The sequence below is a fragment of the Rhopalosiphum padi genome, chromosome 1, assembly GCF_020882245.1.
Source record: "Rhopalosiphum padi isolate XX-2018 chromosome 1, ASM2088224v1, whole genome shotgun sequence".
Lineage (NCBI taxonomy): Eukaryota > Metazoa > Arthropoda > Insecta > Hemiptera > Aphididae > Rhopalosiphum > Rhopalosiphum padi.
In genome coordinates, this window is record NC_083597.1 from 20,171,546 (window position 1) to 20,195,848 (window position 24,303).

A 24,303-nucleotide genomic window follows, 5' to 3' on the forward strand; every position below is an offset into this window, starting at 1 on the left:
GTTGAACAACAATATTAAAAATGTAAAATAGTATTCTAGTTAAAGTCGTATAGAGTACATTTAAATACTACTGAATATTTCAATTAAAATTAATGAATCAAGATTTATAAAATTGTAAATATGTAACTTGTCTTTATTGTGTTCACCTATTGATATATATAATTCTATAACTTTCTTGCAGTATTAATTCACTGTGCTACTATTATATGCTAGGCCAAATAATTGAAATGATTAACTGAGTATTTATCAAAATTTGTTTCCACATTGATATTGCTATATAACATGTATATTAATGTTATTACATTGAGGTATTATATATTATGCTAATTATATTATAGTATAGTAACAACATTAATATATAATCTTTATATCAAATTAATAAATAATAAATAAATATATTTAATATATATTGATCAATATTTATATGGTTGTTCATTTCATTTTTTTCCATTTAAATGTCATTATTTTCGGATGCAATAAAACAAATGAAAAAATTCAAATTAAGTGATGCTGTTGACATTGAAACTCCTATAAGGACATTTATTTCTGGAGCTAAATTTAGGGAGCCGAAGAAAAATCTACTGACCCCGTCTAATAAACCATCATTTTAATTATCTAGCTATTTATATAACTATTGTAGTAAGTAACTACTATATAAAAATGAAGTGCTTTTATTTTTGTTTTACACTTAATATTTAAAATTGTAATATTTGTGGTCAAGTGTACCACTAAGTATATTTTTTATTTTATTAATTATATATATAATATAATAAACTGATCAGTGATTTACAATTTGTATTGTCTTAAGTTTTTATTATTTCCTTTCTATAATAACACTGCAATATATTTTTATTAGGTATAAATAATCATTGGAATTAATTTAAATACAATAATTATTTATTATTTGAATAATTAATATGGTAGAGGCATATTTCAAAAGAAAAATGTTGGGTGCTGATGAAGCCCTTTAGTCACCTACCTAATCTTGGAATCAAGGATTGTGCACAATTATGAGTAACTTTACTTTCTCCCACCACTATTAACAGCTATATCTACAATAAATAATCAAATGTTTAATAATGTGTTTAACAATATTATCAACAATAAATACATAAGTATTAATTAATTTAATTATTAATGAGTGCCACAAAATTGTAAGTGCTATTTTCAGAATTGGGGTGCTATAATTCCCTACTTTAATTGAGCATATATTATATGTATGTTAATATTTTACATAAATATTAAAAATTACATACATATATATAATATTAAAATTTATTTTAATATATTATAATATATTATATTTATATTTATAAAATAAAACAAAATAACAATATATACTGATTTTGTTTTTAATGTTCATTTAATTTCAAACCGGTGGCCAAACAACAATATATAAACATTAATATCATATTATTTAATCAAAATATGATGAAATCCAAATAATTATATAATGTAATCATTATAAAAATAATAATATATAAACGATCAAAAAATGTTATCTTGCTATCTGGGGGTATCACTGGTTAGTGTGGTTACAATTTATAATAATCCCATAATTTATAATCCCATTATTTGTCCCATTTGTGTTATTTAAATTGTTAGTATTATTTCCTGCTATAGAGTTTGATGGTGCAGCATCTTTTTTCATTATTTTTTCTAGTATCCCATAACCTTTAGATAAACCTGTATACATCGCCTGCCATGCCTTGACTTCGTGTGTGGTAATGTTAGATTGTTCGAGACGTGTCTCCTCTTCTTCAACTATTTTATTTGATAGGTTTCTTATTTTATTCATGAGCATTCTCGCTTCTTTTTTGTTATTTTCCAGTTCCTTTAAAAAAAAAACATTACAAATTATTATACGGAAGAGCATAATAAAATATGGCAATATAAGAAAGGCAGTTAGCTGTGTTTATTTTTGCCCTAATGTATTAAGTCCTTAATTTTTGTGTTTTCTATGATTTTAAAGAATATATTCCTATTTATATCATAAATTTGTTGTAATAACATTAATAACAATAAAATCATGATTGCTGACAGACCTAATAGTTATTTATGATTACAACAATTTAACATTTATATTTTAGTGTTATAAAAAAACACATGAAAACTTATGGGCTATTAACTATTTATTGTAATTAAATAACATTTTATCGTGAGATTACAAAACAAAATCTAATCGCCTAGAACTTAGCGCCATTTAATTAATAATTGTATCTACTTACTAGATTGCGTTTTGTTGTAATTGAAAATATACCCGCTTGGGCTATGATTATAAATCCCAATAAAATTATTATGAACGATTGATTTGTTATCATTTTCAAATATGATTTTTTTTTCACAATAAAATCGTCTCCAATCTACAAAAAAATACGTTTATATATTAGTCATATAATATAGTTTACGCGAAAAACTTAAATATTAAATATTTACGTACGTCTATTATACAAGAATCCATATAACACTAAATACTTAAATATTTAAGTATACGTCGTTTAAAGTTGTGATTGAAAAATGATCGTTTTGGCAGCTAGCTTGACAGTAGAGCAGTAGACAATTGGATTGGTAATGCCATATAATTTATAAAGATTCGTCTTTTATACTCATGAAATAAACAATAAAGCTAATCTTTTCATTGACGATAGCAACGTTATTATTTTTGACAAAGTGGCCAGTATAAAGAAATGCGAAAAATAGTATCATAATAGTATAACACATATGTTATAAATTTATAATAATAATAATAAAAATAATATTATTACTTTGTGTTCATTTTTCCCATAAAAATCATTTTATAATTCATTTAATTAATTTCTAGTTTTTGGAGTATGTTTTAAGACCATATTTTTATTATATATATTTAAATATATATAAGCAGTGGCGGACTGGGAGAAAAAAACAGTCCAGGAAAACACAATTTAGCTTTTAAATTTTAAATTTTTAAGTATTTTAATAAATTGATATTTCCGACCGATGATTGGTAACGTAAATATAACATATCATGACAACGCGTATGTTTTGACGACGTTATTGTTTGTTTTTCAGCAAAGTATTTTAATTTCGAAAAATTACCGACGATTTTTAATATTTTAACCCAGTGGCGCCATTTGTGCTATCATTTTTAGATTTTACGACAAATAGTATCCAGGAATGATGTACATGAATTATATCTCCGAGGACTTCGAGGAGTCTTTCACAGTCATCTTTGGCCATCTTTATGCCGAATGGAATCTATAAAACGACCGGAACCCCCAAACAATACGGTAATACCTAAGTTTACGGACTTAAAATCGACGGGCAGAATTCCTGCTTTACCTTTCTGACGGGAAACCATAATACATTATAACCAGTACCGAAGAAATGCTCCGTTCTGCAGCACTAATTGTTACCGTCATTATAGTATGAGCCTGAACCCGTCGGGGATAATTCTATATGGCAAACGGCTCGAGAACAGCAATATAAAAGTGACAGGATAAGACTGTGAACTACCGATTAACTGTGTATAAAATTTGAAATTAATTATAAAACGTTTCTATTTTTAACATATCTACATATTATTTAATAAAACGTATATAATGTCATTTTTGATGTTTGCAGTGGCGATTCCCTTTATACTCGTGTATATAGGTATAATGTGTTCGGCATTGTTGGATTTCTATGTTTCTAATAAATAGAAAACATTAGGGAAGTAAAAAAATGGTTGAAATATTAATCCCACTTTATATATCAAGACTATAAGCTGATTTTAATTTTTACACAACTTTGTCAAAGTTAGAAAGGCACCATAGTGGTTTATAAAATATATTATTGAAAAAGTCATAAAAAAAATATCTTTGTTCAAAAATGTTGTTAAATATCAACAACATTTAAGTATAGAAGCGAAATGAATATTTATTAACCGATTTATCAATTTTTTGGTTAACATGGCAACGAGTTTACCCGTAGTCCTTGAGGATGGCTGGACGGTTCGAAAGAAACTACAACATGCATACATTATAAGAATTTCTTATAGAATTTAATTTGAAAATTTAAAAATAGCGGTATAAATGTGAAAAGTTTGTGGTGAGTGGTGAGATAATACCTATATAATAATCAAATGTATTCCATTATAATTGTGCATATGTGCAATGTTATACAAAGCATGTAATTTGGAACTATCACTTTAATTGTTTCGTTAATGTAGAACGGATATTAACATAGTTGCTTATTTAAAATGAATAATTTTCAAAGTTCAAAGTCATAGTCATAGAGGTTTTATTTCAAAACAATGATGTGTGAAACTGTGAAGAGCTATAGTACCTATAAATTAAATTAAATAATTAATTATTCTACATTCTCAAATCTAGATACATGATTGATTAAATATACATAGATCAGTCACTGCTTAACGTGACAAAATAATATATTGAAAATAATACAAATAGGTATTCAATCGTTTTAAGCATAGCCATTGATTAATGAGATTATAAGTATTTATAATCAATGGCATAATTAAATACTTTATGCAAATATTGTATACAGACTAATCAATAGATGATTTTTGCACTATTTATATAACTACAAAACAATTCAATTTTTAATTATTATTTTATTTAAATATTGCATATACACTGTACATTGACTTTGGTGAAGGATGGTACAAATGGTACAATGGGCTACCATTAGGCACTAATCTAATCACTTCAATTAACCAGAGATTCATTAACTCCCTTTTAAACACTAATTATAAGCAAATTGTCTAGTTTCTCTTGATATGTGGTAGTTTGAAGCTTGGCATTTACGCAATGATCATTATATAGGTACCACTTTTATTTGCATTACTTCTAGACAAAAAATTTCAACCTGCGTTAATTTATTTCAAAATAATATAAAATTGCAGTGTAATGCACGTGAATTCTATCTAAAACCAAATTTATTTATATGTAGCGACGTTCAAACCCTCTCCCCCCATGAAATATATGGTTGGTACGTACTTGGTACTGGCATTGATTTAGATTGTATAATTAATTGGAATTTAAGAATGGGACATTTTTTTTAACCCTTCCTGAAATTAATTTCTTTATACGCCACTGTTTATACGTAATTTTAAAGATGTAATTCATGTAACATTGAGACAAGTGTGGGAAGACACAAAATATTTGGTTGTACTGGTTATAGGCTTGTAACCGTCATATTGGGTGTAAAACAGTGAATTAGAAAAAATTACTGATGAAGTGTCATATAATTCTATGTAATAATGGTAAATTGGTAATATTTGATATGTGCTCTCTAGACGTTCTTGTTTTTATAGTTCATTTTAATATTTTAATTTATGACTTTATGAGAATAAATTCGTATTCAAATATGTTGAAATATCAAATAAAATAAAAAAACGGGGAACTCACTCTGCTGTATTGCCAGTATTGTATGTGTCGGTCATTGTGTCTAGCGTCTAGGTCATTTAATATTATGGTGTCATTTTTTATCAATTACAGTGGCACATTTAATGTATGTGTGCCTTAGGACAAAATAATTTTTCCGCACTCCGCTCTTTCCAAAAAAAATTTAAATAAATTCTAAGTTAAGCAATAAAAAAAATAATTTTTTAAAATAAATCATAGATCAGTTGTTTTGCGTTATTGTATTAGATAAACGTATAGTATATAATATATATCTGATTTTTGAAATACATGCAAACTACTATAAGTCCCTAGGGACTTATTAGTTATTACCAGGGTTGGGATTTTATAGCATTTGCATATTTCTTTTTCTTATAAGATGCTTAGAAATAGCAGAGTAAATTAAAAATGTGTTTCACGACATGGAGAACTCAAATAAAAAATTTTATTTTGCATTTTTTGCGATTTTTTGGATTTAGTGCTTTTTTGTATTTTTTGAGATGTTTTGCATTTTTACCTGTTATTGAATCAAAATTGATCATAATTTATGAAATTATATTTTAGTAAATGTGTTTTTAAATTTTTGTCAGTCAAATTGTCAAGTAAATTGTAAATTTATATCTCTCTCTTCATGTTAAACACTTCAGTAATCAGTGTTATACCAATTGATGTGTAATACAAATTAATTTATATTGAAATAGTTACCTATGTACATAGGCATAACTATACTCCGGCCCACGAGAGATCAGTACCGCTATTCGACCAAAACGTGTCCGATTTCGCGCATGCACGCGACGATTGTGGCATATAGTGGGGGAAATCAGGTTCCGCGCCGTCGCTGCTGGTCATTCTGCATGCGCGTGACGGTACTGATCTCTCGTGGGCTGGAGTATAGGGGTGTTTAGGTGATTTTCAGCCCCCCCACCAGAACTTCTTTAAGCCACAAATTATATATATATATATATATATGTGTTTATATTTATAAGATACTTTAGAATGAAAGACAGTTAGAAGTTAGAAGAAAATAGAGGTTGATGTTTCTATAGTCGATTTAATATTGATACCATAATAGCTATGATAATGGTTTACCTACACAGGATTATATTAAGTAACAATACAATATACCATATTATGTAGTTGAAATTACGGAAGCGTTGAAGGGCCAACCTTATGTTTTTTTTTATTTCATTATTATAGATTATCACAACTCATTATTATCAATTAAAACTCGTAATTATCACATAACGCAACTCAAAATTACGCGTTGACACAAGTCGTTATTATGGATTATCACAACTCATTATTATGAATTAGAAATTAGAATTCTTAAAATAGAAAAATTTTGGATATGGGGTTTGTGGGTGCTTTAAAGTTTTTATAACGATTCAAATTGTCGCCAATCATATTACTTACTTACTACTTTACCATGGATTTAAACAAAACTATTAAAAACTATTTTATATGGGACTCAATTAAGAGAAAATTAAAAAGTTTATCTCTTGCTCGCCAAAAATGTGCTAAAATGTTATAAAGTGATAAGTGTAATGTACCTAGTAATAAATTAATACATTAAAAAAAAAATCAAATTACTCTGCAGTGAATCTAATTTTTAATGAACAATCTTTTTTTGTTCAATATAACCGATATACTTTCCTTTAAAATATGAAATCAACGAACAACGATTTTAATTATTAATAATAGGTCTATTGTACCTATGTTTATAAACATAAAATATAATTATAAATATGTATATAGGTAATCTGTATAAAATAATATGATTTAATATTATTATAGGTATAGCCGATATAGAAAAACTAAAAAGGATTACAAATATTAAAAATAAATTATTTTAAATCTAATTTTCTTGATTTTTTTGCAAACTTATCAATTATATACATATTCATTTTTTCACCCATTTGTTAGTTCTTCGGGTTCTTATAAAAACGAAAGATTAGTAAATCTACTCTGCATCATACTCATGATTTAAGATAGTTATTTTAGATAAGTATCTTAAATCGTGACCATATATACATGATACATGGACACATGGTGCGTAATCAAATCGTCTTAATGCGGCGCATTGTCGAAAATGATCTTTCACGTGTTGCTGATGAAGTTGGTATGGTTATTGCATCTTCAATTAATTTGTAAAGGCCCAGTCATGTTTTTAAATTTTAATATCAATACTATCTATACTTTTAAACTTTTATATGAAGTTTCTAAAACATTGTAAAACATCACTACTAAAATAGCTTTTTTGTTGACCAAATTGTGTTGTGGGATATATCCATAGGCGTGCGCAGCTTCAATTTCCGGTCGAGCCTGGAACAATTAATTCCCTAGCTAATACTTGGACAGTGCCCCTAATTTTTTTTTAAACACATTAGTATACACATTCTAATTGTAAATTACAAACTGTGTAAATAGAATCAAGTTGAATGGGCACACAATATTAATGTGCTAATTTCTAGACATATATTTTTGAATTTTAATATAAAATGATATAAATAAAATTATGTATAAACAAAATAGAATGATATATGTTATATGAATAAATTAATAAAATTGTTGTAGTGGTACACAAATATTTGTAATCTTATTTCATTATTACAATTTACAACAAATAATATTTTCATTATCTCGAACACATTGTTATAATTAATTATTAAATATATACCTACATAAATTTGAAAATGTATTATGCCCCCTAAAAAAGTTCCGGTCGAGCCTTGGCTCGACCGGCTTGCCCCGTGCGCATGCCCATGGATAAATTTACTAAACATTTAATTAGTAAACACCAAATTGTAAAAAAAAATTATAAATTAAATATTGACAAGCCTTATAGCTTATATGATTTTTAGGTCCCGTTTCCAAAATCCAAATGCGTTATAATTTTATAAATAGATAACACACACACACACACACACATATATATATATATATACATATTGTACTAACATCACAAACCCAATTATCTAATATATATATAGCATGTAAGTATATACGCCCATGACGTTTGTGCATTACCAATACAAACTTATTAAACTCGTTCTTATAAACGCAAAATTACACTTTAAAAAATATTTTTAGTTCAAAATAAGCTGGGGGTGTTAAGTACTCAGTTCATAGTTCTCAGTTCTGGCCGTTCTGGGTCATTCCCCAATTTACAATGTGTAATTCCTTCATATTTATTATTTATTCTATACTATATTTTTAGGCCTAGCTGGTTTTTGACTCTGGTTTGTTTAATATCCAGATATCCTCTTCTAATTAAGTAAACGCTCTGTGAACAGTAAAGCTTACATCGTACCTACATGTATTTATATTTTATTATAGAATATCAGAGAAGGTAATAGATGTGTCCCATTACAAAAAATCAAAAATTTAAAAGCACCCACAAACCCAATTTCCAAAATTTTTCTATTTTACGAATTCTAATTTCTAATCCATAATAACGACTTGTATCAACGCGTAATTTTGAGTTGCGTTATGTGATAATTACGAGTTCTAATTCATAATAATGAGTTGTGATAATCTTCAACACTTCCGTACCTTCTCTTCTCTACATCGTGTGTAACACATAGAGATAATAATATATTATTATGTTTATGGTGTAACACAATAATTATTTAATAATTATTAATTTTAAATACACAAAATGTTGGGAAATCCCAAACAGCTATTATCTACCATGAATTTATTTATTTTTCCATGAAAAAACCTTTTATAGTTCTTTCTCACTCGCACATATCATGGTTTCATAGTTCTCTTTCTATTCGCGGTCTATTCAATTATAAGTCTATGGCCATAGACCACAGACTTCTATACTACACAAATTCTTTCATTTCTTTACTGTACCTTTTACTATTAGTTTTATTATCATTGTTACATTGGTTTTTGAATAAATCTAATACCATTCCTATTATGAAATTAAGAAAGCGCACAATAAAACAGAATTTGTAATAATTACTATAAAGCAGCACAAGCAATCAGTTCTAACTTCTAAGTCTCAACTCTTACCTTTAAAATTAGAAGCAATAATAGTCTGTGGTTCATCTTCAAGAAGTCCTCTGTTTTATAAATTACTTAATAAGTCTTCTAAATTTTCAATTTTTTTATTTTTCCTTCTTAGTTTTTGCTGTAATATTTTAATTTTATTTTTAAGAATTTTTTCATTTGGATAATAGGTGTCAGTTTGTACTTTCACGCTCTTAAAATTACTAACTCGATACATGTCGTCACATTCATTAACATTGTCTTCTAATTGATTTACAGTTAGATCTGTATTATACAAAAAAACAAATTGTCAACAAATTAATTTAACATGATTTATGACAATATACCTTTATCACAACAGTTCTTTAATGTAGGTGGTTTCCTAGGAATTGCAATTGGTGTTTGAAGGTAGGATGGAAATGATGGGAATACTGATGGAACTGCATTGTCTTTTAATAATAGTCTATGTGCCCCAGGTCTAACTTGATAGTCTTGTTCTGTAAAATGAACACTACATATCCGACTCCATTGATTTGCCTCAAAATTTTTTCTTTTTATTGCACTAATCCATTTTTGAATCAACTCGTTGTTAGAAATAGGAAACCTATGATCATACAGTTATAAAATTAAAATAGGTACAGAATAATTTTTCCGAGCATTGACTAGTTATTTAAGAGTTTAATATCCTTACTAATTGGTTATTTATAACTTACCGAAAGAAATGTATATTTTGTCCTGCTTCACGCCAGTGAATGCGGTTGGCATCCGCGTAAAAGTGGGGGTATATATCAGGGCGCTATCATATATATAATTTATTTTATTTAATATTTTTTTTAAACTTTATTTCATATAGGCATGATAAATTAAAGTAAATACTACTTAATAATTACTTTAAAAACCACTAAATATGCATTAAAATAAATAAAAAACATAGATTTTTTTTTTAATCATGCTTGTGGTGTAGGTGCCAATAAATTACAATGCATTGAAAAACTTGCAAACTCCTAGAAGTCCCTAGCCCTAAATTTATTACACTTATATAATAAACTAAATGTTTTTAAGTCCAATATGGTTTCAGCTTTAGGCCGTCATTTTCAGAAAAATGCCATTATACTTTATAACCCACCAAAATATCTATTTTGTTTTCTCAGGGTATGATAAAAAATAGACAATTTTATATGACTGAAGTTAAAAGGCCCCTCATTTCAGTGAATCCAGTGCAATTGTTCCATTTGTCCTTGCATAAATATGGCACTGCCGGCAAAACTCTAAATATTCCTGTTTTGCCCTTACCGTATTAGATGTTAATTAGATTTTATTTAGTGTAAAAACACTCAAAATCGAAATAAGGCAGTTTTGAATTTTGATGTAAGTGATTAATTGGATGAATTTAAAAAAGTATACTGTCATAAAGTAAATATGGCTCTCTTGCTTTCAAAATAAGCTACAAATTTTATAATTCAATACTGACACATCATTTTAGTAGCTTAATGAAAAATTATATTTATTGTGGTGTTCTTGTATTTTATAGAGCTATTTTTTTACTATTCTAAAGTAGACATTACTAAAAATAGATTAATTTTGAACTGTGGCAGTCTTGTTCTAGTTGTAGCCTGTAAAGTTAAATAGTTGCATTATTAAACAAAATTTAAAAAAGGTATACATTATTATTTATTATAATATACTAAAATAAAGTGTTAATTTTTAGATTTATTGATCATGGCCAGTGTAAAACTATTAATTACACTTTAGTAAACTGTGGTCTGTAAACATAATTTATTTAATGTATTATTGAATTAACTAATATTTTTATACAGTTTATTAGTACATAATATAATAATCATGGCAGGCAAATGGAAAAGATACATCAATCATATTAATACATTTAAATAATAGTTTAATATGATTGGTTATTATGTTACAAACATAAAAATTAAAAATTTTAAGTTGTTGAATAAAAGGGACTTACAATATCTTAATTCACACAATGAATATTTTAAGAAGTTATAAATAATGTACAGTTCTTAGATACAATATAAAACTCACTTGTATTTAAAAATAATTTAAAATAAAATAAATCTGTTAGGATACTGTTAGAATAATAATTATGAATAATAAATTAATATTATGCTTACCTGTTTTAAGCCATTAAACATATAAATCTATTACAATATACATAAATATAAATATATTAGTTTAGTTTTAATTATGCTTAATTAAAGATTGTCCATTTGCAGCTCATATGTCATCCAAGAAAAGTTTGAAATATGTAATATACTAATATCATATATATATCATGTAAATTATTTTAAATGTTTTAATCCAAATTCATGACTTTGTTATTGTGCTAAAAATATAAAAAAACCAAAATAAATCTGCTATAAATAAATCATGGTAATAATAATAATAAATTTAAATATTAGGTTAGGTTATTTATTTATAGTGAAGTTTATTAGTTAACTATAAACTAGTTTATTATTCATAAATGGATTGTGATTGAAAAAAATTAGTGATCATGGATAATAATTTAAAGTGTAAAGAATGCAATAAAACATTTAGTTTGAATAAGAGCTTATATGCTCACTCCAGAAAGTTTCATGGTATTGAACTTGTTGCACCAAAGATTCAAAATTACAATTGTGAATATTGTGATAAAAAGTATTCAAAAGAACGATATTTATCTGAACATCTTCAAAATATTCATGGTACTAGAATTTCAAAAAAATCAACTAGGATCATTTGTTCTTATGATACATGTGAGGAACGTTTGTACTCATTTGTGAAACTGAGAAGTCATTTATCTGAAATTCATCAAACTGACGTTGAGCTGGAGGAACTCACTTTTGATACGATCTCTGGTATGTACATTGATTTTTTTATTTTTATCTAAATAAATTGGCATAATTTAGACTCATTAAATTTGAATTAAATATATCAACAAATTTTGAAGCATGGAAACATGACATGGAACAAAAAACCGTATCTATGTATGTACTCGATAGTGCTGAAAGAGATTTGTCTGATGGTAGTACTAAAAAACATCTCTTCTGTCATCGTTCATGGAATTATCGTAAGAAAGGAAATAATTTAAGAATGGCCAAATCTCTGGGGACAAACAAAATAAATAGAGCCTGTCCATCAAAAATTGAAATTACGATTGGCATGTATAATATTAGAATTTTACAATGCAAACTAGTTCCGTTGCGGCAGCCGTCCGATACACACGCATGTTATCAACGTCGTCGTGCCTCGCCTGCCAATTAGTGCTTAATTAAACAACGCGTTTAATATTTTAAATATTAACGTAATATATCAATTTCTTTAATGTCTCTCGTACATATAAATAATCAAAAATAACCTATTTTTTATTATTTATTATTTTGTTTTTCCACGCATTCGTACAGTCGTACGAATGAATATTATTTTATACAGTTTTAAAATAATTATATTTATAAATAGTCCAACTGTTGTTCTATTACGTAATCACACCGATCGGCGTTTCCTTATCGGCGGACCGTCTTCGACGGACCGGTTATTCTAATTAATTACTCACCTCCGCATCGACCACAATGTCAACAACTACGAACAAAAACAACAACGCTGATATGCCTCCGATCAACAAACTCGCAAAAACAAAACTCAATGTAAATACAAATCTAAATGATTCAAATCACAAGGCTTCTTCGTCTAACGTCACACCAACGAGAGACTGGTCAACTCAAAAGAAAAGGAATCACTCCAATTCCTCTTATTCTAATCCTGATTCACCAACCTCTCCACAAGTGCGCCCTACTAAAACTAAAAAAAAATTATTCATTACGAATAATCGCTATGAAGTTCTCAGTTCAATGGAACAATCGGTAGAACCTCTTGCTGAAGATTCGCAGGATACAAATTTCGAACCAGACGTTCCCTCATCTATCAAACCTCCCCCTCCTATATTCATAAAATACGTTCGCGATTTCCCTGAATTATGCACCGAACTCTGCGAGTTAATTGGTGTTGATAATTTTCAGTGTAAGTCAACGCCAGATCAACTAAAAATCCAAACAACAAATCCTGAAGCATACAGAACGCTAGTCAAGTTCTTAAGAAATGAAAAAGCACAATTTCACACGTTTCAATTAAAAGAGGATAAACCAACTCGAGTGGTGATCCGTAATTTACATCCTACTACACCAACTAGTTTAATAAAAAGTGAACTGGAAACACGTCTTTTTGAAGTGCGTCAAGTCTCACAGGTACTCCACAGACTAAACAAAAAACAGCTCCCACTGTTTTTTGTAGATTTAGAACCAACGACCCACTCAAATGAAATATTCGAACTCAATTCTCTTCTTCATACAAAAGTAAAGGTTGAAGAACCCCACAAATCTAAAACGATCGCCCAATGTGCTAATTGTCAAGACTATGGACACACAAAGGCGTACTGCGGCCACCCACCTCGCTGCGTCCGCTGTGGAAAAGATCACCACTCTTCTTCCTGTCCGAAATCTCGAGATGAACCTCCATGCTGTGCACTCTGTCACGGAAACCACCCGGCGAGCTACAAGGGTTGTTCTACTTACAAAGAGCTCCAACATCGTAAGAAATCAAATTCCAATAATAACAAATTTTTTTTCGATACTAAAGATACTAATTTTAAGCCTAATTATGTACAAGATAATCACCCTTTAGGTCCCACTCCTACTAATTCTCCCAAGGTGCAAAATCAATCCTACGCAGAGGCAGTAGCCAATCAGACAACTCGGCATACCACCTTCAACACCTAATATCTCACCACCCTCAGAAACCAATATCACACTATTAATGACAAGTTTCCTGAATGATTTCAAAACCTTAATTAATCCTCTAATCTCTCTACTAACAAAAGTAATCTCAAGTTTATTAGATAAAAAATGAATAACAATGCCACAAATAACTCACTCCTAATCCTCCTCTTCAATGCCAACGGTCTCAAAAATCATATCAATGAATTACAAACAGTTTTATATAATAAACGTGTAGATATAGCACTAATTACAGAAACCCATTTCACAAAATACTCCTTTATAAATATCCCAGGTTACTTTTCATTAAAATCGAACCACCCAGACAATACCGCACACGGTGGTGTAGCAATTCTAGTTAAAACTTCCTTATTTTATCAACCACTTCCTAACTATAGTTTTGATCATATACAATCCTGCTCTATCCAAATCAAATTAAACAACATACCACTTACTATTGGCGCATTTTACTCTCCCCCTCGTCACAAGATCACTAAAGAAATACTTTCAAATTACTTTAATACAATTAAAAATAATTTTATTGTCGGTGGTGATTACAACGCCAAGCACCAGAGTTGGGGTTGTCGAGTCAACAACTCTCGCGGCACCGTACTTTACAACTTAGCCAACGAAAGTCATTTCCAAATTTTATCACCACCGGGACCTACTTATTGGCCTACCTCTCCTAAAATAAGCCCAGATATATTAGATATCTTCTCAGCTAAAATTCCGGGCAACTTATATTGCTCTACCTATAATATTCTAGACTTAAACTCAGACCACTCCTCCGTATTACTTTCGATTTCTGCAACACCGTCAGTTCGCATAGAGCTTCCTAAACTATTCTCCCCCTTAACTAATCGTAAACAATTCCACGATCTAATTAATGAAAAAATCAACTTAAATATTAAACTTAAGTCCAACACAGATATAGACGAAGCAGTCTATAATCTAACAAATCTCATTCAATTGACAGCATGGTCAACTACCAAGCCCGACAAAAATAGAAACTTAAAACCCAAGCCACACCTTTTCCTAGAAGAAATCCGTAATCTGATTGTCGAAAAACGCAGGGCAAGAGCAAGGTACCAGGCCTCCCATCTCCCATCTCATAAAATAAAATATAATAAACTTGCAAATTCATTAAAAAAAGTTCTTGCAAAACATAAATCAAATACTTTCGAACAGAAATTACACAAATTGTCGGCTGCAGATGGCAGTCTCTGGCGAGAAACCAAAAGGTTACTAAATTATAAATCTATCTCAACCCCTCTCAGAAAAGAAGATAACTCCTTAGCTATTAGTGACCCAGAAAAAGCTGCAGTGTTTCAATCACACCTATCAAACATTTTCCAACCCCATGCTGATATTTTTGATAACCTACACATGAGTAACGTTAAAAAATTTCTCGATTCCCCCTTATCAATAGGACTACCAACAAAATACTTCACTCCTAACGAGGTGAAAAACATAATTTTAAAATACTCTAACAAAAAATCTCCTGGCTTCGACCTAATAACCGCAGAAGTCGTTAAGTGTCTACCGAAAAAAGCAATCATACTATTAACTTACATTTACAACGCAATTTTAAGACTCTCTTACTTCCCCTTACTATGGAAATTCTCTCACATCGTTATGTTCTCCAAACCCAATAAACCACCTGACTCTCCTAGCTCCTACAGGCCTATAAGCCTTCTACCGTTCCTTTCAAAAATTTGTGAAAGACTTATACTTCAGCGCATTTCCCCATATATTATCACCAATAACATCCTGCCTCCATCTCAGTTTGGCTTCCGCACCAACCTTAGTACAATCCACCAAACACATCGACTAGTTGATGCTATTTCTACAACTCTTGAACGCAAACAATACTGTACCTGTGCATTCCTTGACATATCCCAGGCATTCGATCGCGTCTGGCATGATGGCCTTTTATTCAAGCTCCGTAATTTTCTCCCCTCGTCACTTTTTCTTCTTATTAAATCGTACTTAACAGATAGATATTTCCAAATTCGCCTCGGGTCTTGCACTTCCGATTTGGCCCCAATCAATGCCCTGGTGTACCCCAAGGAGCCATTTTATCGCCTTTTCTTTTCAATATATACTTATCCGATCAACCCATTTCGCAAGACACCCTAGTCGCCGATTATGCCGATGATAAAGCTATAATGTCGATCCATGAAAATCCAGTTACAGCTTCAGCCAATTTGCAATCCCATCTTGATCAACTCTCACAATGGTATACCAAATGTAGAATTAAACTCAACCACAGTAAATCAGTCCACACCACCTTCTCTCTTAAACATGGTTTTTGTCCGCCTGTCACAGTTGACAATATACCAATTCCTATATCAAACTCAGTAAAATATCTTGGCATCATACTAGATAAAAGACTAACTTGGAACCAACATATCAAATCAAAAAGATTAATTTTAAACTCTCGCTCCCGTTCACTTAAAAATTTAATTACAAATAATAAATGTTCAAGTTTAAAAACTAAATTATTAATATACAAATCACTGATAAAGCCAATTTGGTCATACGGACTGCAGTTTTGGGGTACAGCCAAAAAAACGAACCTAAACAAAATTCAAGCCTATCAAAATATAACACTAAGAAAAATCACAAATGCCCAACCCTACATATCTAATCTTACCCTACATAACGACCTACGTATGAAATCTATAGAAGAAGAATCTGTAATCTTTTACAAACGATTCTTCTCACGCCTAAACAATCACGAAAATCCACTGATTCAAAGCCTAAATTCCTTAACGCTCCCGGAAAACCCTCGTAGGAGGCTAAAAAGAAGATGGTGCAGAGACCTCTTAAACAATAAAAAAAAAAAAAAAAAAACAATGCAAACTATATCATAATTATATATTTTTTATATATGCATTGAAAGTTAAAATATTGACAAAATTCATAAAATTACGAAAATTTGCAAAATATTATCTAGTTATAAATTTATAAAATTATTATTGTTAATTAAACGCCAAAACGCCAATTTCATTTTTTCGTGTACTAGTCAAAGTAGGTTCTCTAATAATATACGTTTTAAATAATTATTTAATCATTAGATATTTTAAAATGCGTAGGATATTTAAATAATTTGATGGATTTTTACTACTTTATCATGGAAATATAGAGAAATTTTAAAATTGGGTTATTAAAACATTATTAAAACGTTTTTAAAACATTATTAAAACGTTATTGAAACATTATTATTAAAACGTTATTGAAACATTATTAAAATGTTACCATTTGGGTTTGTACCAAGTATAGGAGTATAAGGAATTTTACTTCTTTTTTATCGAATTATTAAGAAATTCAATGATTTTTAAAGAACTATATGGATTTTAATGGTGTTTAACTGCTTTTTATGGAGTTATTGAGGAGTTAGCGATTTTTACGGCTGTTTTATGAAATGATAATGACTTATAAGCATAGGATAATAATTAATAAATTATGGTCTGTGGAAGATAAACACTAAACAGTAATAATAATAATAATATAAATATAAACTATAATATTGTCTTGTGTTGTGACGAGACGGCGCGGCGCAAAGATGATTATTACTGGGAAAATACTAAGTCGTCAGGGTAAAACCACTATTATTGGTTATCGCATTTCTATTGTTATTCAACGCCAAAGAACATAGTTGAATGTTTTCATGTGTGTATGGGGTCATATATATTATAAGCACGGATATAGATACTATGGTTGCACGACAGCCTATATTGGATCACGGCGTTGAGCGGCGCAGAATGTTCTTATCAAATCTGACAAAAAGTCGCGTACTACTAGTGCCCTCTACAGTCATTATTATAGAAATCTTGTACCATGTTACCACAGACTACATTTAGTTTGTGATGTTACCATAACTAATAACAATAATAGAGGCTATAGAGAGCGCTAGTATGACGCGACTTTCTATTCATTCTTGATAGGAACATTCTGAGCCGTCATATCCGTGCTCGTTGTGCAACCATAGTATCTATATCCGTGATTATAAGTATTATATTTTTTGATCATAATTTTTATAACATAGGTATATAATTATAGAGGAATCTCAATAACTCGAAAACCTCGATAATTTGAAGAAATAAACTATGTCATAACTTGCAGAACATCTATTAATTCTATTATTATAAACATTAAATATTAATATTCTATGTTCCAAATATTTAAATGTACTACACGGTCTACACGTACTGCAATGACGATTTATTATCGTTATAATATTTACTACAGCTTGAGCACGCCGAAATTAATAGTAATTATTATTGTATCCTTATATTATAATTTATAATTATTGCTTTACAATAATTGTTATTGTTATCGTGCTATTTGTATTATTATTGGGTTAATTTGGTATTTTGGTATACTACTAATTAATTTAAAACTATAATCAATATAATAATAGTTATTATATATTATAAAATATAAATAATGCATAATATGGTATTATATATTATAGTAATATAATTATATAAATATAGTATATATATAATAACATGTATAAATTCGTAGTGTTATATAAATAATCCAATTTCAATGATATTATAATATTTTTTTCGGAATATTATTTTATAATTTCGTTTATGATATCTTATTAATAACATATTCAAAATATTTTTAAACTAACAAATTTCTTATAATATAATAATAATATACTCGTAATGTTATTATATCATTTCATTTTTATAGTTATATTATTAACATATTTAAAATATAATTTAAACAATTCATTTATTATAACGTTATGATATCATATTCAGAATATTATTTTATTATTTTCATTATAACGTTACACTATTATGATTTTCTTAATATTATTTAACAAAATCATTATTTGATAATTTATAATTATTTATATTATAATATTATTTTTTTAATAAAGATATGATATTAATAAAATATTAACATTACGAAAATGCTATCTGGGCCGTGATTTAAATTTATAATAATAATATTCCCATTATTCTCACTTTGAGATAGACCTTAATTCGTGGTGGTAATGTTAGATTGTACAAGTGTCTCCCTTTGTTCCACTATTTTGTTCTGTTTATCGTTTATTCCAAGTCTGGGGCGCACTTCATGCGCAGAATCATTTTGCTGACATGCCTGTTTATTTAAAGTCCGCGTCACGAAAAGTGGCGGGTGGCCGCCGCCGTACACCGAACCTCACCCACCGCGCAGACAGTAGTTCTCATTCTATTGTTGCGATCCGGAACGGCGGCGGCACAGCACGAATACTATTGGCGCTATTGTTCATTTTCAAACATTAGACATCCCTATAGACCACATTCCTTCTTTATATGTTTTAAAACCTGTTAGAGACCCTATATAGTGACAGATGGTTATTATGGATGGTGGGGCATGTATAGTATGTTTATATAGTTGTATTCGCATCTGCTTGTGGCATGTTTTTTTTACATTATAGTGTGTTCACTGTTGCTGTGTACACGTCGGTTTGCTGTCGTAGTAATACGTTACAAATATATTTGTTTTTTTAAAAACCTAGTGATTCGTATATTTATTATTTGTATTTAACATTAAAATGTCATTTAAAGATAAAGATCTACATGGCCAAAGTAAAAAAATAGTTTATAGTGTATATTTATTTTTTAAAAAACTATCAGAATCAGAAGAAATTGACGACAATTTTTTTATAAAAACGCAAGACATTACTGCCGAGGCTTGCGGAGTATCGAAACGCTCCATTCAACGAATTTGCTCCGAAGTGAAGAAAAATGATCAATTACCTGAGACGGGCCCTTCTTTTTCATCTCCACGTAAAACATACAAGCGGGCAAAATATGTCTCAGAGTTGGATGATTTCGACAGTGATGTTGTTAGGAGGACAGTTCATGAATTTTACGACAGGAGTGAGTATCTTACATCAGAATTAATACTCAATGCCGTCAAGAGCAAAATTAATTACTCGGGAAATTTAAGTTCAATTCAAAGACTCCTTAGGAATTTAAAATTTTCTTATAAAAAATGTAGCGACGGTCGTAAATTTTTGATGGAACGTAACGATATTGTTGCGCTTAGATGTAAATTTTTAAGACAAATTTGTACAATGCGCCAAAATAAAGATACTCGACCAATTGTATATCTTGATGGAAAAGGTGGACGCCTTATTGTTGTTCATGCAGGATGTGCCAAATATGGATTCATTCAGAATTCAAAATTGGTTTTCTGCAGTAATACTGGCAATTCTACGGATTACCACAGCCAAATGAATTCTGAAGTATTCAAATCTTGGTTCACCCAAATGCTGAACAGCCTTGAAGAACCGTCCGTGATAGTTATGGATAATGCATCTTATCATTCAACCCTCATCGATAACTTTCCCAAAAGTAATACGCGAAAAGCAGATGTGCAGGCTTGGTTGACCAAAAAAAATGTAGATTTTTCACCATTAGAAAATTTAGCTGAACTTAGACAGAAAGTTAAAGCGTTAATACCATTTGAAAAAAAATATGAATTGGATGTATTGGCATTGGAAATGGGCCACGAAGTTCTTCGATTTCCACCGCACCATTCCCAATACAATCCAATTGAGCTGATATGGGCCAAGGTAAAAAATCAAGTGGCGACAAAAAATAAAACATTCAAAATGGTCGATATAGAAAAGTTGACTCACGAAGCATTGGATTCGATAACTCAACATGATTGGGTGAAGTGCGTGAGACATGCAGAAGCATTGCAAGATCAAGACAATGAAAAAGAAATTATGAGAGACAGTGTGTTGGAGCCAATCATATTGACATTGTTACCTGATGACAGCGATTGGGACTCCAGTGACGATGAAGGAAATTCGGAATAAAATTCACAATAACATATTATATTTTCACTTGTGTATTTATTTTTTTATTCTGCTATCATATTGTATGTATTATGTTTGTTTTGTTTTTATTATCAATTTATAAAAAAATATAATAAGATAACTGAACCACAGAATAATGTAATAATAATATAATAATTATTTTTGATATTAAGACTTTGTTAATTATTAATTACTATATTGTAATTTTTTTAGGAAAGTACAACTAATGTTCTTTCGTTACTAATATCCTATTGTAACTACCCAATTCTAAATTTTTCTAGTTAATTATGTTACTATTTTGTTAAGACTTTGATAATTATTATATTTTGTATTATTATTTGTAATGATTGTTGTATATAAATTGTTTTTTATAATTACAAATAAATAATAAAAATACATTGAATTACTTGTAATTTGGATTTTCACTACTCGTACCTAATAAGATCTGGTAAATGTAAATTAGAGGTATTCCTACATACTACAGATTATGACATGTCACATACTTGTAACAATGTGTTTATTTAGAAGAACATTGTTTTTATTAATTGTGTGTACTAATTACTAAACTACCAAGTAAATTTCATAGTACTGCATAGATCATTTAAACTAGCACACTACACTTGCATTGTAATCTGCTATGTATGTGTTATTTTGTTTATTTATCAAGAACGTCCAACATAAACTAAACAATAATAATTTAAATAAGAACATTTTTTGTTTTTTTAGATTTAATAGATGGTAAAAATACAATTTAGATTTAATTGAATATAAATTTGAACGAATGAACAGTGTTACACGATATAAAGAAAAAATGGGAATTTCCCCGTACGTGGCAGCACGTTTAAATTCTATACATGGTGGACACGATTTTATCATCTCCCATAAGAACCCATGTTAAATGAAAAATGATTCTTTTCTGTTTATTCTGTGACTGAACCTTCATTCAAATTGTATTGGAATTGTAAATAATCAGATTGTAAAATACGTTGATACCACGGATACAGATACTATGGTTGCACGACAGCCTATATTGGATCACGGCGTTGAGCGGCGCAGAATGTTCTTATCAAATCTGACAAAAAGTCGCGTACTACTAGTGCCCTCTACAGTCATTATTATAGAAAACTTGTACCATGTTACCACAGACTACATTTAGTTTGTGATGTTACCATAACTAATTACAATAATAGAGGCTATAGAGAGCGCTAGTATGACGCGACTTTCTATTCATTCTTGATAGGAACATTCTGAGCCGTCATATCCGTGCTCGTTGACCGTTGTGCAAACATAGTATCTATATCCGTGGTTGATACGTAGTGTTGTGATTATAATTTACGATACGTATTATCACTTAAATACAATTTGGAGGTAAAATAGTTCATTTTAAGGTTAATATAGAGGCGTATTTGAAAAAGCGCGGTAAACTATATTGTTGTTTGATAACCACTAAAGCAAATAATCCGCTTGGATCGTGGCGGTCACCCGCCACTTTTCGTGACGCGGACTTTAGTCATGATTGCAAATATGTATACAAATTAGGGCCACTGGTCTGCAGCGTAATCTACCGGTTTTCTCTTGAAACAAACACATCCATTGGGACAATTGTTTACATTATGAATATACGGCCGTGCGTATACCTCTACCGTGATTTAAATGTACACTAAATTGATATATAATATGTTTTATTATGTTTATTTTTCTAATAAAATGTGTTCTAATAAAACAAATAATGCGTTTTATTTATTATTTTTATATTTATCATACCAAAAAATTAACATCAGCACAAGAAAATGGGGTTTAAAAAGAAATCCATTAAACATTCTTACAAACATATATGTTATTACTTATTACAATGAAAAAAATATTATAAATAGTTATAATGTGAATGCTTGTCAGTTATCATACATGCAAAACACTAAAAAAAAGAAAGGATGGAACAAAAATAAGGATATTTAGATAATTTTTTATTGATATTCTAAATATAACTATCAAATACATTTATAATTCATATTTTTTTATTGCTGCATTTTCAAGATAGCCTATGTGATCATAACCAAAATAATTGTTTGTTTGTTTATTTTTCATGTTCTAAATGGTTTTTACTGATTTAGTTGCATTAGATTGTTATTTTTGTATTGTTGAATTAAGTAAAAAATTTAAATATGCCTAATTGTATGGTTCCTGGGTGTTCAAACAATACCTATCGGAGGACACATAAAAATATTAGTTTTTATCGATTACCTAAGTCTCCTAGTACTCGGAATAAAATATGGTTTGCTGCTTGTGGTATTGGTGATCAGACATTGAAAGATGGTAATAGTATATAATAGTTTCGTTTTTATTTAATTAATAATGAAAAAAAAACAATGAATTGTTATTGGTCCATACTCATAAACAATAAAAATAATGAATACATAGTATACTAGCTATTGTATACATACATACTAAATTTTTTTTTTTAATATTGTGGATAAAAAATAGCAAGGATTTGTTCCATATACTTTTCAAGAACACAGCTGGTTGAAAAGTGTTTAATTCAAAAATGTAATAATTATTCTCCATGCAAAAGAAGAAAGTTAAAGCACAATGCTATACCAAAATACAAAATAGATCAACATGGAGAAATATTTCGTGTATAGAATATATTATTTATTTATTTTAAGACTTAAATAAAAATAGGCTTATAATAATATTATAATGAGGTAGGTAGTAACTTGGAAATTAATATTATGTTATATTTTTATGGATATATAATGTGATAATGTGTATAAGAATCATATTTTATAAATTTTTAGAAGCAAATTAAAAGAAGTTTTTATTAATATATTTTTAAAAGGCCCCTTCTTCTTTAGTAGCTGCATTGGAACCCTTAAGAGTTCACATTGAATTCATAATATTTATTATTTAGTCATAGGTAGCAACATTGATTATAGAAGACTATTCTATAATCAATGGTAGCAAGGTAGCTAAAATAAAGCATATGGACATACAAGTGATTTTGATTTTTAATAATGACGGATAATGGTTGTTCAATTTAATAAAAATAATCAATTACTAATATAGTAATATCAATCTTTGATAGTAATTAAGATTGTATTTATGAAAGATTTTAATTCGCTTAAAATTATTTTTTTTTGAATTTTTGTATTTCTAGAAAATATTTACAAATAGATGGTTATTTTTTAATACAGAAAATACATTTTTTCCATAGACCTTATACTAGTATAATATGATTTTTTCTTAGTAGTTTACCATTCAAATGTTTTGACGACTGATATCAGTGATATCAAATATCAATAATAGTACTCTATGGTATAAT

General features: G+C 29.0%; 2 protein-coding genes across 2 annotated transcripts; both read right to left on the reverse strand.

Moving 5' to 3' along the window:
* Positions 1-1,368: 1,368 nt before the first annotated feature.
* LOC132917940 (uncharacterized) lies at positions 1,369-2,615 on the reverse strand. The gene is made up of 3 exons (XM_060978942.1): positions 2,441-2,615; positions 2,229-2,363; positions 1,369-1,834 (listed from the first exon to the last, which is right to left on the reverse strand). Exons 1-3 carry the CDS (start codon positions 2,459-2,461, stop codon positions 1,520-1,522), a joined length of 471 nt encoding a protein of 156 aa, XP_060834925.1. The 5' UTR covers positions 2,462-2,615; the 3' UTR covers positions 1,369-1,519.
* A 6,793-nt stretch (positions 2,616-9,408) lies between these two features.
* On the reverse strand, positions 9,409-11,533 carry LOC132925010 (THAP domain-containing protein 1-like). Its single transcript, XM_060989446.1, has 4 exons — positions 11,513-11,533; positions 10,091-10,173; positions 9,725-9,981; positions 9,409-9,662 (listed from the first exon to the last, which is right to left on the reverse strand). The coding sequence occupies exons 1-4, from the start codon at positions 11,531-11,533 to the stop codon at positions 9,457-9,459; spliced, it is 567 nt and encodes a 188-aa protein (XP_060845429.1). The 3' UTR covers positions 9,409-9,456.
* Positions 11,534-24,303: the final 12,770 nt, after the last annotated feature.

What these genes read in the sequence shown, in the direction of transcription:
- LOC132917940 (XM_060978942.1), bottom strand. Translation starts at nt 2,461, where the DNA reads ATGGATTCTTGTATAATAGAC. An exon ending in TGGATTCTTGTATAATAGAC is followed by an intron (nt 2,364 to 2,440) that starts GTACGTAAATAT and finishes ATTTTTTTGTAG; the next exon opens with ATTGGAGACGATTTTATTGT. An exon ending in TTACAACAAAACGCAATCTA is followed by an intron (nt 1,835 to 2,228) that starts GTAAGTAGATAC and finishes TTTTTTTTAAAG; the next exon opens with GAACTGGAAAATAACAAAAA.
- LOC132925010 (XM_060989446.1), bottom strand. Translation starts at nt 11,533, where the DNA reads ATGTTTAATGGCTTAAAACAG. An exon ending in TGTTTAATGGCTTAAAACAG is followed by an intron (nt 10,174 to 11,512) that starts GTAAGCATAATA and finishes TATATATGATAG; the next exon opens with CGCCCTGATATATACCCCCA. An exon ending in CAAAATATACATTTCTTTCG is followed by an intron (nt 9,982 to 10,090) that starts GTAAGTTATAAA and finishes GTATGATCATAG; the next exon opens with GTTTCCTATTTCTAACAACG.